The sequence below is a fragment of the Gastrolobium bilobum genome, unplaced genomic scaffold, assembly GCF_033153095.1.
Source record: "Gastrolobium bilobum isolate Gb01-03AN ecotype WA unplaced genomic scaffold, APGP_CSIRO_Gbil_v1 utg39360, whole genome shotgun sequence".
Classification (NCBI taxonomy): Eukaryota; Viridiplantae; Streptophyta; class Magnoliopsida; order Fabales; family Fabaceae; genus Gastrolobium; species Gastrolobium bilobum.
The window spans coordinates 109,409-125,134 of NW_026896693.1; the positions used below are offsets into that span (position 1 = coordinate 109,409).

Sequence of the window (15,726 nt, forward strand, 5' to 3'; positions counted from 1 at the left end):
TAAGAAAAAACAATAGTATATGTGACAACAATAAATAGCTCTCAATACATTAAAGAGTAACAAGAACAACCTAATTACATAAAAGTGCAACAATAACAATATTACAACCACACAAATCTGAAAGGGAATGTAATATAATAGTACATCAAGTCACAAATATGGTTTTTAAGACAAGCTGGGCAACACTATCCATTAGTTGATAACACATAATAGTACTTACTAAGAACTGAGAACATATAAAGGAACTGAGAATTCATCACCATTTTAGGAGCCTGTTTTGATGTTCAGCAAACTCATCCATACATAGAAATACTTTTCAGCCTGTTTTGAACTTCAAATTGATTAAGAGATTACCAGAAGCTCTGCGTATTGACAGCAATTTTTCATCCATTTGTATTGAAGTATTACAGATTATAGTAATCCTTTCCACCATGGTGGCTCTTGCTATCAAGTACTTTGCAAATTCTACTTCCCGTTCTCTGCCCCTGAATCCCCTCAGGCAAACTGTCTTCAGCTTTTGGCAAATACAAATACAAGGTTCTACTCTCTCCCAAAACATGGAACCGATATAAGATGAAGGATTTTGAGAGCTGTTGTAATCCTGAAATAAATGGATACATTCATCAATGCAAAGCTTTTCAATTTTGAGAGATCTCATAGCAAGATCATATTTACATTAGCTATCAAAGGAGAAAAAAAAAATAATGAAAAAAAAAACAATGGCTTTATATATTTTGCCCACTTTTTCACATTCAGCAAATTAAACTCAAGATATCCCTGGATAAAATAAATAAATTAATAAAACACATACACACAACAACTCCTAATGATAAGAAGTCAAAAATCATAAAGCATATATAGGCGTAGTTATCCGGATTGAAAATATTTTTTAGTGCTAACACAAACAGGATAGTATATACAAGCAGTTAACATGAGTTTTTTTGTGTTGTAAGTAGTTTGATGATTAATGCACAAGAATAACAGTTTTGTGATATCCCCTATTAAATTTTGATATACGCGCAAGTACTGGAAAGAATAAATAATAATTTATTATATTTCCCTTTGTGTTATGAATTGTTTCACATATAATATTAGAGTTGAAAAAAAAATGAAGGGGAAGAGTGTTTGGTCTTTCTCATTTTTTACAGTGGAAATTTTTTTTAGCTTGGTTTGATTGTTGAAAAAATTTAGAGTTTTGTATTATCTGTTGACATATAGTGGGGTTAATTTTATATTTCTAAGAAATAAATAAAGTATAATTTGTGTACACTTTCTTATATTTTTACGAAATCAAAGAAACCTTAGAAGTTAATGGGCAACAAAGTGAATGACTCTAGCCTATAAGTAAATGAATTAAAGTCACATTTGATGGAAAAATGAGTTAAAAATGACAATTAAAGGGTAAAAATATGTGTAGGAAAAATTATCCAAAAGATAAAAGTAAAAATAGAAACATAACTAGAAAAATATTTTAGTCCATTGGGTAAAGTTTGTTAATGAATAGAGGTGACTGGATAGATAAGTCTTTACCTAGTTGAATTTCATTTAACCTAAGTAAGTGAAAGTTTCAAAACTTTCTCGTTTCTTCTTCGTCTTCCGGCAGACTCGATAGTGAGCAAGGAAAAAAAAGTTTTTGAGTGAAATCATCCAAAATTCATAGAGAGAGCTAGAGACCTCTAAATCACTTCGTTCCAAAGCCAAATTTTTGAGAAATTTCAAGAGGAACACATTGGTACCCATATTTTCGTATAGGGTTCACTATAAAGAGAATTCTTCTTCCCCTAAGATTATGGATTTCATGGAAAATATGGGTTTTGATGGAGCTTGAGGCTATGGGAGCTTGAAGTAAGCTTTCCCTTTCATTCTTGGGTACATTGTGATAAAGAATCACCTCTCTTTTCTTGTTTCCATGAAATTTTAAGAATTCTAGGTTTTGTGGTGAATAATGCATGAAAATGTGAGGATTTTATGGATTGTGATGGTTGTTTGTGGTGTATTCATGTTGTAGAGTTGATCCTAACGTTATTTTGAGAGATTTTCACAGATTGGAATCCATATTCGCTTGAGTTGGAGATTTGTGGATTTTTCACATTAAGGTAAGTCATGGTATGGATAGTTAGAGAGTGATTTGGATATAGCTTCCTTTGTTAAATACTTTTAGGATTGCTATTTGATGAATGACAAAAAAAATCATCGTTTAGCTCACTATAGAAAATCATGAATTTGGCTATATGTCAATTTTGAAAATTTAATGATATGAGTAGTTGGAGGTTGATTTGTAGGTGAGTCCCTTTGTTAAATATGCTTGGGATTGGTTCCTGTAAAAGAAAAAATTATGAAGTCGCCATTTAAAAAACTTTGATAAATTGGACTCAAAATCAAGTGTAGGTGACTTGTATGTGTAGTATTGGAAATTGATTATGCCTAAAGTGAACATATGGGTGGAGGAGCCCTCCAAGAACCCGTAGTAGTTTACTGAGATGGTTGATCTTACCCCGTTTGGGGAGCTACATTTTAGGTACAATAGCTGATGGTGTTGAGGATCACATGGCAGGAGGCCACGGGAGAGCTATTACTTGACATGAGATTTAGATGTCATTTTATTTTGTACTTGACATGCTTTACGAGTTTTCCTATCTTTGAGATGTATATGTCATGATATTCTTTTGTGAGCATAGGATATGTATGTTGGTAGTGTTGTATGTATGGGTCTATGTTACTTACCTAATTACATCTCTTTTGGTTGGTTGATATAATCATATAAGTAGGTTTATGGACTTTATTTTGAAACCTGTTATGTATGGGATAACCTATGCCATGGATGGCTGGGTAATATGATTTATGCATGTATTATATTAAACTGTTAATCAGGTTGAAATTATCATGGTGGGAATTATTCCAGTGGTCCAAAACACAGTCAAAATGATATAATTGCAGAGAGTCTAGCTGGTTGTGGTTCTAGAAATTTCCACACTTTGATTAATCGGTGTCGTGCTATTGAGGATCTTCATAAAAGGCAGAAGAAAAAGAATGCTAAAGAGTCTGATCCTAGAAAGGCAAGTGGCTCTACTTCTTGGATGAACAAAGGAAGTAAAGATCTATAAGTTAAACAATCTGATAACAAGTTTAAGAAGAGAGACAATCATGGAGAGAGTGATAAAAGTGAATTTCTGCTACCTAAATGTATTACATGTTGGAAGGCTCATAAAGGCACATGTTGGTATGAGCAAGGTGTATATTCTAAATGTGGCAAACTAGGCCACTTTGCCAATGAGTGTTTAAAAAGGATCGATCAAGTTGCAAGTATACAAGTTGTACCAATGCCTCAAGTTGGGGGTCGAGTGCACACCATAAAATCATTTAATACAGAGGATAATGTCAATCCAGTCAGACATATGAATTTTAAAGACACTCATTTAATGTTGTTCACCAATAATAATGACTACCTTGTGATTCCATTTTGTGGTGAAGTGTGAAATTGTTATTGCCTCCGTTGCTAAGGATGTTAAATGAAATAATATTCCTTCTTGGAAGGTTAATAGAAAATTAAGATGATAGGTTAATACACCAAATGGGAAAACCTTCTAGGTTAGCTTGTCAACATGAGGTTAAGGTATTAAGATGTATGAGTCCTTAAGAACTATATGGATTGACCCTAGAAAATGATGTATTAAACACATATATGTGTGTGTGCTCAGAAAGTTCTAAGTTAAGATGTTAAATCCATAGACTTGATTGTAGTTTTATCAATATAAGATTATGCTCTACGAAGATAAAAGATAAATGGAGCAAAGTAATATAATGAAAGAACATGCTTTAGTCATGCACAAGGGTGTGCGAGCCTCTAGAGGCAATGGTGTATAGCTATAGCCTGATATAATAGGAATGAATAATTCACCTGCATTAAGTTTACATGAAGGATGTATTTGCTAGTGAATGAGAAACTCTTTAGCCAGGTTAATATGAAAATATGGGGCTTTCCTTTGGGGAAATAGTTCCTAAGGGTGGTGACTATTGGAAGTACCCGAATAGACTCTGCTTAAAAGAATTAACTTCTTTAAGTAAGACTCGTGGATGTGCCGAAATAGAGAAAGAGAAATTCTGACTAAGAAAGATGTCAACATGGTATTATTAGTGAAAGAGCTAATATAGCATGAAGTTTGAGTATAAAAATAAAGAGTTGTATACTTAGTGAAAGAGCTAAGGTACAATTAAAGTAAAGAATTATATACTTAGTGGAAGAGCTAAGGTACAATGAATGTAAAAGATTGTATAATTAGTGGAAGAGCTAATCTGCAATCATATGTAAATGCATGGCATAATTAGTGGAAGAGCTAATGTGCTGTTAAAGATGAAAATTGTATATTTAGTGCAGGAGCTAATGTACGTACAATAGAATGAGAAAAATGTATACTTAGTGAAAGAGTTATGGTACCATTAAATGAGAAAACTGTATACCTAGTGGAAGAGCTAATGTACAGTTGAGAAGTTTAATTGTGTGATTAGCGAAAGATCCAATATGCAATTGAGAACGAGTATAGAGATTGTATAATTAGTAAAAAAACTAATATACAATTGAGAAATTATATGATGTTCTTTATGAATACCCTTAGATCGATGTCGATAAAAGGCAAAATGTTCTTTGGGTATCCACATGAAATATGAATTTATGTGAAAAACCTAGATAACCTATAGCTAATAGGTCGCAGATCGGGTGCCAATATGGGAAGAGAATTGGTATTATATATATGAATTAAGACATAAATGATGAGTACAGTCATGTATGTATGCTTCACATGCAAGTTAGATGAGAGATATTAAACAAGGATTTTGGGCACGGTAATGTTGTCCCATTACTTGTATATATTTTAAAATGTGATAAGAAAACGTGCTAGACACGGAATAAGGTGAAACCTTGTACTTAATAGAAAGATAGGGTGAGATATTACAAAGATGATATGTATAATAAGACTATGCAAATGAATTCATAGCCAGGAAATATTATCGCTTAATGAATAGTTGAAGATGTAGTCCCAAGGTATGACCTAGGCTGTGTGAGAATGTAAGATATAGAGATCTTGAAAGACTTATAACCTGAATGAACAGGTATTATTAGAAATCTAAGTAAGACCATGAAGGGTCAAGGTATAATACATGCACTACAACTGTTATGGATAGACGAAACTGTGATCTTGGAGAACGACTATGGTGATAAATGAACGTAAGTTATATAGACGTAGAATCCTTATGACCTTGACGAATGTGGATAGAGATGAGAAGAGGATGAGAATAAGACAATCCCTATGATTAAAGTCCAATGGGAGGGCAGAGTGCCTAAGGAGGCTACTTGGGAGCGTGAGGATGAGATCTTTCGATTATATCCTGAGTTTGTTTCTAGGTATGATCCTATTTTGCGGACAAAATTCTAAAATAATGCGGTGAGTATAATGACCCTAGCCTACAAGTAAATGAATTATGAAAAATGAGTTAAAAATAACAGTTAAGGGAGAAAAATATGGGTAGGCAAAATTACCCAAAAGGTAAAAGTAAAAATAGAAATAAGACTAGAAAAATATTCTAGTCCATTGGGTAAAGTTTGGTAATGAATAGAGGTGACTAGATAGATAAGCTTTTACCCAATTGAATTTCACTTAACCTATGTAAGTGAAAAGTTTCAAAACTTTCTCATTTCTTCTTTGTCTTCCAGCGGACTCGACAGTGTGGGAGAAAAAAAAACAGTTTGAGTGAAATCTTCCAAAATTCATAGAGAGAGCTAGAGACCTTCAAATTACTTCGTTCCAAAGTCAAACTTGTGGGAAATTTGGAGAGGAATACGTTAGTATCCATATTTTCGTGTGGGATTCACTGTAGACAGAGTTCTTCTTTCCCTAAGATGTTCGATTTCATGGAAAATATGGGTTTTGATGGAACTTGAGGCCATAGGAGCTTGAAGTAAGCTTTCCCCATCATTCTTAGGTACATTATGGTAAGGAATCACCTCTCTCTTCTTGTTTCCATGAAATTTTAAGAATTCTAGGTTTTGTGGTGAATAATGCACGAAAATATGAGGATTTTATGGATTGTGATGGTTGTGTAAGAACTCGCATCGTTAAATTATGAATTTTAGTAAAATAATTATGAGTTTAAGAAATAATTCCATAATTGACCTTGAATAATTATGAGAGGACTTAAATAATTAATATAAGGGCTTAATAACACCGAAAGTCGCCTTTCTGACGAAAAGTGCAAATAGCGGTTCTGCTTCACAGTATAAATGCGTACCCATGAAGTATCCCGAAAAATTATAATAAGTACATGAATATTCCTAGAATAATATCTAGGTCAAGTATATCAAGTTTGGAGTCATAATAATGAAAACTGACGTCAGAACTGATACCGGCTACGTAAAAACGCGTACCGACAAAGTACTGCGAAAATTATAATAAAAATATGAAAAATTCTAGAAAAATAGATAGGTTCAGAATCTAAAGTTTGAGATTAAAATGATTAGCGGATCTATTAGTGCTAATACAGTGGGATTAAACTTAATAAGACTATAAATAGTTATTGGCATAAAAACCTTGGTTAGTTTCTTCATCTCTCTACGTGAAATTTCTGAAGCCTAGTGTAACCCCTTGCCAACACCCTCCTTCACCAAGAAAACCTTCAAGAGGCCACCTTTTCTCTTGATTTCTTCACCAAAACACCATAGCTTGGTGTGAACTAGCATTGTGAGTGAGAAAGATACTCCATTTCTGAGTTGTTGACATTGTGTGAGGTGAGTTTGAGGGCTGACTTCTTGGTTAGTGAAGTGGGTGCCATTTCCTTGGCATTTGATGCTTCAAGGAGCTATTTGGTAGAACAAAGGACCAAGCTTGTAGCTCATTTTCGTGGCCTTGCTGTGACAGACCATTGGAGCTGTGTAGAAAGCTCCAAGGACATTCTTTTCCTCTGTTTTGAGCCATTGGTATGCACCACTACCCTTATTCATGAGTTTTCTATGTTAAAGGTTATGTCTTGGCATGTTAAATTAGATGATTAAGTAACTAGCATGAGCTCTGGTCTAAATATGTCTAAAAATGAATTCTTGGACATGTAGAAGTGTTAAAAATGGAACCTTAGAGGGATATATTCGTGAAATGAAGAAACTGCATTCTATTGCGCAATATCCGGATATGATATTCGAATATTGATATCCAGATATGAGGTTTGAGATATCCAAATATGATATTCGGATATGGATATCCGAATATGCCCCCGTGAAATATTCAGATATTCTGGGAATTTCGAGTTATGCACTGTTCTGTCCAAACAGAAGTGTAGATTGGGTTTCTGGACTCATGATTGGTTAATGTGAACCTCTGTAATAAGTTAACTAAGTCAGAATCACTTATATTAAAGGCTTATGGCTTTGAGAGAAGCCTAAAGGCATGAAACGAAAAAGGAAACATTGTCATAATATAATGAACTTCCAAATTTCGAATGTTTATGAGATTTCTGGTCTAAACAGATTGTGATTGTGTTGTTTCGTGACTTTGGGCTGGTGTGGACTCTTGATTTTGGATTGTTAGCTTGAGAGATAAGATTTCGTGTCCTCGGTTTTGCCCATTGTTGGTTCCACCATACCTCATAAAGGGATGTTTTATATGCATGATGTGTTTTTATGAAATTATATGATGAATTCTTGATATGCTGTTGAGCTATTTTATTGAGTGCAAGTACCATATGATATGTATGTGGTGTACCACCTAGACGGTAACCCCTGAGTATGTGGAGACATACAAGATGGTAACTTCGTGGGTGAGGTGCAAGCGATGTTCCTTGTACTGTAGGTTGTAGATGTATGTAATCCCTACTTTTATTCTCTGGCCAGTAGGATGCATACACACATGACATGGATATATGCTGCATTGCACAGATTTTGGAAATTATATTGTTATACTGTTTTGGAACTTATATTGCACATGTAAGTGAGTTTGGGGTGGAGAGATCCTTGAGGACCCTTTGTCTTACTAAGATTTATTTTTAGAGATCTCACCCCGTGTTGGGGCACATTTTCAGGTACAGGTACCTCTGGGTTTGATACCTCTAGCGACAGGAGGTCGGAGTTGAGTTGAGCTGATTATGCATGTTGTCTTACTGACGTGTCTAGATAGTGATTATGTCTTACTATCAGTGTATGGTTATTTGATTTGAGACTTGTTTGGCTTTGTTGCCTTATTTGGTGAGCATGAGAGTTGTCCATGCCACATTAATATCAGACATGTTTGATTTAGACTTGATTTGTATAATGTATCAGGATATTGTCCGGTCTACATGTTGTAGCTCCGTGACTAGATACACAGTTATTTATACTCTGAGGTTATTCAGTTAGTTTTTTATTGCAGTTTACATACAAGCGATATTTTGAAAAAGAATAAGTAATCCACTTGGTAATAATTAATGACATCATAATTGGAAAGAAAAAGTTAGCTTCCGCATTTATTTAGCTGCGCTATTGCCATATGTATGTTTAATACACCGGGTGCACACTGAGTGTTACAAGTTGTTTATGATATATTCATGTTCTAGAGTTGATCCTAACGTTGTTTTGAGCGATTTCCACGGATTGGAATCCACATTTGCTTAATTTGGAGTTTTGTGGATTTTTCACATTGAGGTAAGTCATGGTATAGATAGTTAAAGAGTGATTTGGATATATTTTTCTTTGTTAAATATGCTTAGGATTGCTTCTTGATAAAAGAAAAAAAAGAAATCACAGTTTAACTCATTATAGAAAATCATGGTTTTTGGCTATATGTAAATTTTGAAAATTTAATGGTATGAGCAGTTGGAGGGTGATTTGTAGATGAGTCCCTTTATTAAACAAGCTTGGGATTGGTTTCCGTAAAAGGAAAAAAATATGAAATCGCCATTTAGAACACTTTGATAAATTGGACTCAAAATCAAGTGTAGGTGTCTTGTAGGTGTAGTATTAAAATTGAATGTGATAGATTAGTTATGTACTAAATTTCTTCACATCTTGGAACTAGGTGGTGACCTTGTGAGAGATCGTGATTGTGACTCTGTTGACATAAGATTTGTTGTAGGACATTGCTTGCCATGTAATCTTTCAATCCTTGAGGTTAATCCCCCCGTTTGTTCCACCAAACTTCGAGGGAGGGTGGTAGTTTGATATGGTATGTTGAAAATGATTTGTTATTTGGTGCATGTATATGTATGTATGTTTGTGTGCCACACAAGACGGTGTTTCCTTGTGTGAGGCATAAGACATTGTTTCCTTATGCATAGTATGATACGGTGTTTCCTCATACGGGTATGTTGCAAGATGGTGTTTCCTTGCGTAATTCATACAGTTTATATATTCTCAAGCTAGTAGGATTTGTTATTTGCACACTATATTGTCATACATATTCTGATGCATGCATGGATAATTTTATACTTTGATTATGCCTGAAGTGAACGTAGGGGTGGAGGAGCCCTCCAAAGACCCTTATTTAGTGAGATGGTTGATCTCACCCTATTTGGGGATTTACATTTTATGTGCATTAGCTGATGATATTGCGTATCACATGGCAAGAGGCCACGGGAGAGCTATTACTTGACATGAGATTTAGATGTCATTTTGTTTTGTATATGACATGCTTCACGAGTTTCCCTATCTTTGAGATGTATTCGTCATGATATTCTTTTATGAGCATAGGAGATGTCTATGCCTTGTTGATAGTATAAGCATGTTGGTAGTACTGTATGCATGGGTCTATGTGTAAGAACTTGCACCGTTAATTAAGGAAGTTAATTAATTAATTATGAGAAATTAGGAAATAATTTCATAATTGACTCTAATAATTATGATAAAGCTTAAATAATTATGGTAAAAAATTACTAATGCTGAAAGTCGCTTTTCTGACGAAAAGTGCAGATACCGGTTCGGTTACTCGGTATAAATGCGTACCTACGAAGTAACCCGGAAAATTATAATAAGTGTGGGAATATTCCTAGGATAATATGTAGGACGTGTAAAACAAGTTTCAAGTCAAAATAATAAGAACTGGTGCCAGAACTGATACTGGCTATGAAAAAGCGCGTACCGGAAAAGTGCTGCGAAAAATAAAATAAAAATATGAAAAAATTTAAAAAAATGAGTAGGTTCAGAATCTTTAGTTTGGGATTAAATTTCTAAGCATAGCAATTAGCGCTAATACAGTGCGATTAAGACTTAAGTGCCTATAAATAGTCATGGCACATGATCCTAGGTCAGATTTTTGCACCTCTACGTGAGTCTTTTGCTGAAGCTCCAAACCAGCCACCCTTCCTCTCCACTTTGTGAGCCAAGGGATCACCTTTTCTCTTGGTTTCTTCACCAAATCTCTTGGGGTGAGAGTGTAAAGTGCCTCCTTCAAGAGTTTAACATTTGGCTTGGCTTGTGAGGTCTTTGGGGGCTGACTTCTTGGTGGGAGTCTTGGGAGCCATTGTCATGGCATTTTGTGCTTCAAGGTGTGACCTTTGAAGAGAAAGGACCCTCCTTGGTGTGCCATTTTCGTGCACTTTGAAATCAGAACCTTGAGGAGCTGTTTGGTGAGCTCCAAGAGCACTATTTTCTCTGTTTTGAGCTTAGGTAAGTTCACCTACCTTGATCTTGAGTTTTAGTTGTTTAAATATTGAGTCTTGGCATGTTAATGGGTTAAACAAGTAACCAATCAGTTTATGAACTTAAAAGAGAGTAAAAATGCATGCTTTAACGTTTAGAAGTGTTAAAAATGGAACCTTGGAAGTGATATCTCGCGAAATGCAGAAACTGCATTCTGTCGCGAAATATCCGGATATTGATATCCGGATATGGGATCTGTGATATACGGATATGGATATTTGAATATAGATATCCGGATATGCCCCCGACATATATCCGAATATTCTGGGTTTTCGAGGAACAATAGTTGTACTGTTCATACAAAAAGCTGTTATGGGTTTGTGGACCCTAGATTGATGAAGTGAGACTTCTGTAATGATTAATCTAAGTTAGAATCTAAGTGATTAAGGGCTTATGGATTTGTGAGAAGCCTAAAGACATGAAACGTAAAGGAAATGCGTTGTCTTTATGTCATATGCTTGTATGTTTGAATATTGATATGATTGCTGGTCCAAAACAGATTGTGATTCTGCTGTGTTTGGGCTTTGAGCTTGGTTGGACTCTTGGCTTGGATTGTTAGCTTGCAAGGTAAGCTTTCGTGTCCTCGGTTTAGCCATTGTGTGGTTCCACCATACCCCATGGGGGAATAGTTTATATGCATGATGTGTTTACATGCTTTGATAATTGAAAATGCTATTGAGTTTTATGAGCAATGGCTTTTAATATGTATGTGTTTTTTCAATTAGACGGTAAGCCTGAGTATGTGGCGTCATACAAGACGGTGACACTGTGGGTGGGTGCAAGTGGCGTCTTGCACTAGTGTGGGTAATAGATGTATTCCTGCATTTCTATGGCCAGTAGATTAGTTATAACACACATGACATAATTATCTGCTGCATTGCACTGTTTTGGAACTTATACTGTTTAAATGTTTTTGGAACTTATATTGCACATGTAAGTGAGCTTGGGGTGGAAGATCCTTGAGGACCCCTTGTCGTACTGATATTTCTGTTTAGAGATCTCACCCCACGTTTGGGGCGCTTATTTCAGGTTCAGGTAATCCAGGGGTTGAGACCTCTAGTGGCAGGAGGCCGGAGCTTAGTTGATTGACATGTTTGATGATTATGCTGATGCACCTGCTTAGTGTTTATGCTTTATCCTTTATCATGCTGTTGGTATTGAGACTTGATGAGTATGCTGTTTATTTGGTGAGCATGGGGATTGTCCATGCCACATTGATTTGACGATGTTAAGTTTATTCGAGTTGTATAATTGTATCAGGATTATGTCCGGACTACGTGTTGTAGATCCGCGACTTAGATACTCACTTATTTATCTATTAAGGTATTTCAATTAGTTGTCTTTTGCATTTACATACAGGCGATGCTTTCGAAATAGAATTTAATAATCAACTTGGTTAATGATCATGACGTCATAATTGAAAAGAAAAAGATATTCCACATTTTTAATTAAGCGTGGCTTAATACGATGACATGTTAACAAATCAGGTATACACGAGGTGTTACACCATGCTACTTACCTAATTAAATCTCGTTTGGTTGGTTGATGTAATCATGTAAGTAGCTCTATGGACATTATTTTGGGAACTGTTATGTATGGGATAACCTATGCCATGGATGGCTGGGTAATGATTTATGCCTGGATTATATTAAACTGGTAATCAAGTTGAAATTATCATGGGATGAATTATTCCCCGTGGTCCGGAAGACAGACAAAATGGTGCCCATTTTATTGTGACCAAAGAAGCGATGAAAATTGTAATACATAGAAAAGGAAAAATTTAACCAGTTAGCTTCCGCATTTATTAAGTTTAAAACTTGCTGCGCTAAATATCATATGAATGCTAATTAATCGGCTGCAGACGGGGCGTTACAGTAGATGCGGCAATTGTGGTGGTGATGATGGCATGGTGGTGGTGGTGACGACAGTGGCTGCGGCGGTGGTGGTGGTGGTTGTGACAGTGGTGACAATGACATAGTGGTGATGGGTGGTGGTGGTGGTGGTGGTGGTAATGGTGGTCATACCGGGATGATGGTGATGGTGGAAATGATGGTAGAGGTGGGAAGTGATTGAGAGAAGTAAATGTTTCTTATTTTGTGCCAGGAACAACAAAAAAATAATTATTTTTTTTTTTCTGTTTCCCTCCACAAAAATCAAACCGGTTCATTCCGGGAACCAAAAAATAAACTGATTTTACCAAATGAGTTTTGATCAATTTCTATTTCACGAGAAGAGAAATTATAAAAAAATTAATTCCAAAAAGATTGTTATGCAGATCCTATATACTAAGACGCCTTATAACCAATATAGAATGGGAAGGTCAAAATGAATAAGCATATAGTTGAAGGATTTATACACAAACCTTAATGTTGATCTCAAGATTCTCTAGTGAAATGCATGATCGAAGTGCCAAGTAAAGTGCTAAGATATCTCTTCCTCCATTCAGATCTAAATCAATGCTTAAAGTTACCAAATTCACCAGCATATTTGTGCGAACTGAACCCTTAGAAGTCTAGAACAAGAAAAAAATGGAAGTAACATGAGAAAGAACCTAGTGCACAATAAACCTACATACCTTAATAAAATTAAAGACATAGACAATGATACATGTTAAACACAGGACTTTGTTCTGCTTAAAATGAAAATTGTGTTATTTAGGAAAACTTCCATTTATAAACAAAGATTAAACAAATGAAAGAAAAAATCATGAGCATAGAAAGGAGGAGTAGTTAATACCAAACGATTGGTGAAGGTTGTTAAAATCACTCTTGTTGTCAGAAGGACTCTTTGAAAATGCAATTTGGACATCCCACGAGCCTTTGGATCGGAGTAGTAGGCTCGAAAGACCCTAACTTTAGGAGCATCAATAACCAATCCTCTCCATTGACAAACCAATGTATCAAGTACCATAACCTCAAGGTTAGCAGCAAAAATTTCAATCCTAACCAATGTCATTTCTCTAAGCTCCAGGAATTTAATACGAAGACTGTGAATCCTGAGCCTTTTGATTTGCTTACAACCAATGAGGCATAGATGTTCCAATGACACACAATTCAAGAGAATCCCTTCAAACAGCTCTTCTGAAATCCATACCTTGTTTAACTTTAAGGTTTTCAAATTTTGACAAACGGGAAGAGGAGATGAATTTTTCAAGACGTAATTTGTCAATTTAAGCACAACACAACTTGCTAAGACACGAAAAGATAAATCTAATGTGGGTGGTACTATAATTTTAATACGAGTAGCCGTCAATGCATCACCCTTGAAATTCTGATAAAGATAAACCGGATCCCAAGATTCTCTAAATTGGCACTCCAAATCTAACTCTTGCACTCTTTTCTCATCAACTAGATATCTAATTAACCCCACTATATCCCCATTTCTACAACTATCTGTGATGTGTACAATTCGACAACTTCTTACGACACCACAGTGATGGACCAACATATTCCTGAACGACCTAATGAGATGCCCAAATTGAAACATGAGGTTGTCATACGCATCATATACTTCTTCTTGAGAGGTACCACGGTCGTTGTATATTTTAAACCATTGTTGAAATGCAAATTCTAGCATGCGATTTTGATCGAAATCGAGGTGTGAAGTGTAGCTCCACAAAGATCTCCATGACTTCGCAACCACGCTGGTTCTGAGAGCTTCTTCTACTGGGAGATAAGATATGATGGAAGAGAGAACATTATCTGGAAGCTTTTGGATCAGAACTTCTCTTTCATGAGATCTTTTCCATTGATTGCAAATGAAATTCACCAGAAACTCAATTGCAAAGAGGATGACGAGAGTGAAGCAGAGTGGTGGCATTCTCAGTGTTTCAGAGAAAAGGTTGATAGTAACTGCAGATTCAAGTATTTTTGAAAAGAAGACAACGTTTGTGATGTATGTAAAGAACCTTAGATACACCACCCAAAAGCTAGCTCAAGGGTGAGAGTGCCCAAGGCCTTATAAAGGCTATGTTAGTTGCCCATCCAATCAATGTGGGACTATATATCTCAACACGCCCCCTCACGCAAGAGCCCTTTAGGCTAGAAGCGTGGAAATTGCACAGGCCCATTTTCGGTTTACCTTTTTGTGCTTTTTTATTTTATTTTTAATTCCACTTTAAAGTGGGGGACGGTGAGGCTCTGATACCATGTAAAGAACCTTAGGATACACCACCCCAAAAGCTAGCTCGAAGGGTGGGAGTGCCCAAGGCCTTATAAAGGCCACATTAGTTGCACATCCAACCAATGTGAGACTATATCTCAACATACTCCCACCCCTTGAGCTAGCTTTTGGGGTGTTGTATCTCAAGGTTCTTTACATGGTATCAAAGCCTCACCATCCCCCGCTTTAAAAAGTGGAATTAAAATAAAAAGCACAAAAAGGTAAACCAAAAAATTGGGCCTGTGCAATTCCACGCTTCTCGCCCAAAGGGCTCTTGCGTGAGAGGGCGTGTTGAGATATATAGTCCCACATTGATTGGATGGGCAACTAATATGACCTTTATAAGACCTTGGACACTCTCACCCCTTGAGCTAGCTTTTGGGGTGTTGTATCTCAAGGTTCTTTACAATGTAGAGTCTAAAGACATTGATTTATTCAAGACCATAAATTATTTTATAATATTATAATGGTTGCATTAAAAGCACAATTTATTAACCTGTTGAAAAAATTACAGGAATTCAAACAATAGTTTCCACTGTCCAAATTTGAAGTCTTTCCATAAAAAAAAAAAAGAGATTTCTTTTTTAGTAGAAACGTTGAGATTTTTAATTAAAAATGATTTCTATATTGTTGTGTTTAAATGAAATTCTTTAAAAGCTCAAAATTTATAATTTAATTATTTCCAAAGTTTGTATTAAATATAATTTTGGAAGATATTTTTTTTTTTCAAAAAAAGAAAAAAGCACTTCCGTAATCGCTACTCAAGTGAAATTATCAAATAAGAAAGAAGGCTTCTGAGCCAAGTTTTTTATTATATTTTTCTTTTTAACTGGTTTCTAGAGTAAATTTAACTAAGATTTTAATCAATGGAAATATGTGTATAATTTTTACCCTCAGAAATGGCTTTTAGCAAT

General features: G+C 35.4%; 1 protein-coding gene across 1 annotated transcript; it reads right to left on the bottom strand.

The window, feature by feature from the left end:
* Window positions 1-316: 316 nt before the first annotated feature.
* LOC133301459 (F-box protein At1g80960-like) lies at window positions 317-14,470 on the bottom strand. Its single transcript, XM_061501086.1, has 4 exons — window positions 13,388-14,470; window positions 13,227-13,280; window positions 13,014-13,163; window positions 317-601 (listed from the first exon to the last, which is right to left on the bottom strand). Exons 1-4 carry the CDS (start codon window positions 14,468-14,470, stop codon window positions 317-319), a joined length of 1,572 nt encoding a protein of 523 aa, XP_061357070.1.
* Between the last annotated feature and the right edge of the window lie 1,256 nt (window positions 14,471-15,726).

Coding starts and splice junctions, on each gene's coding strand:
- LOC133301459 (XM_061501086.1), bottom strand. CDS start 14,470: ATGCCACCACTCTGCTTCACTCTCGTCATCCTCTTTGCAATTGAGTTT. Junction 13,164..13,226: donor ATGTCTTTAATTTTATTAAG/GTATGTAGGTTT, acceptor TTCTTGTTCTAG/ACTTCTAAGGGTTCAGTTCG. Junction 602..13,013: donor ATCTTGAGATCAACATTAAG/GTTTGTGTATAA, acceptor CATTTATTTCAG/GATTACAACAGCTCTCAAAA.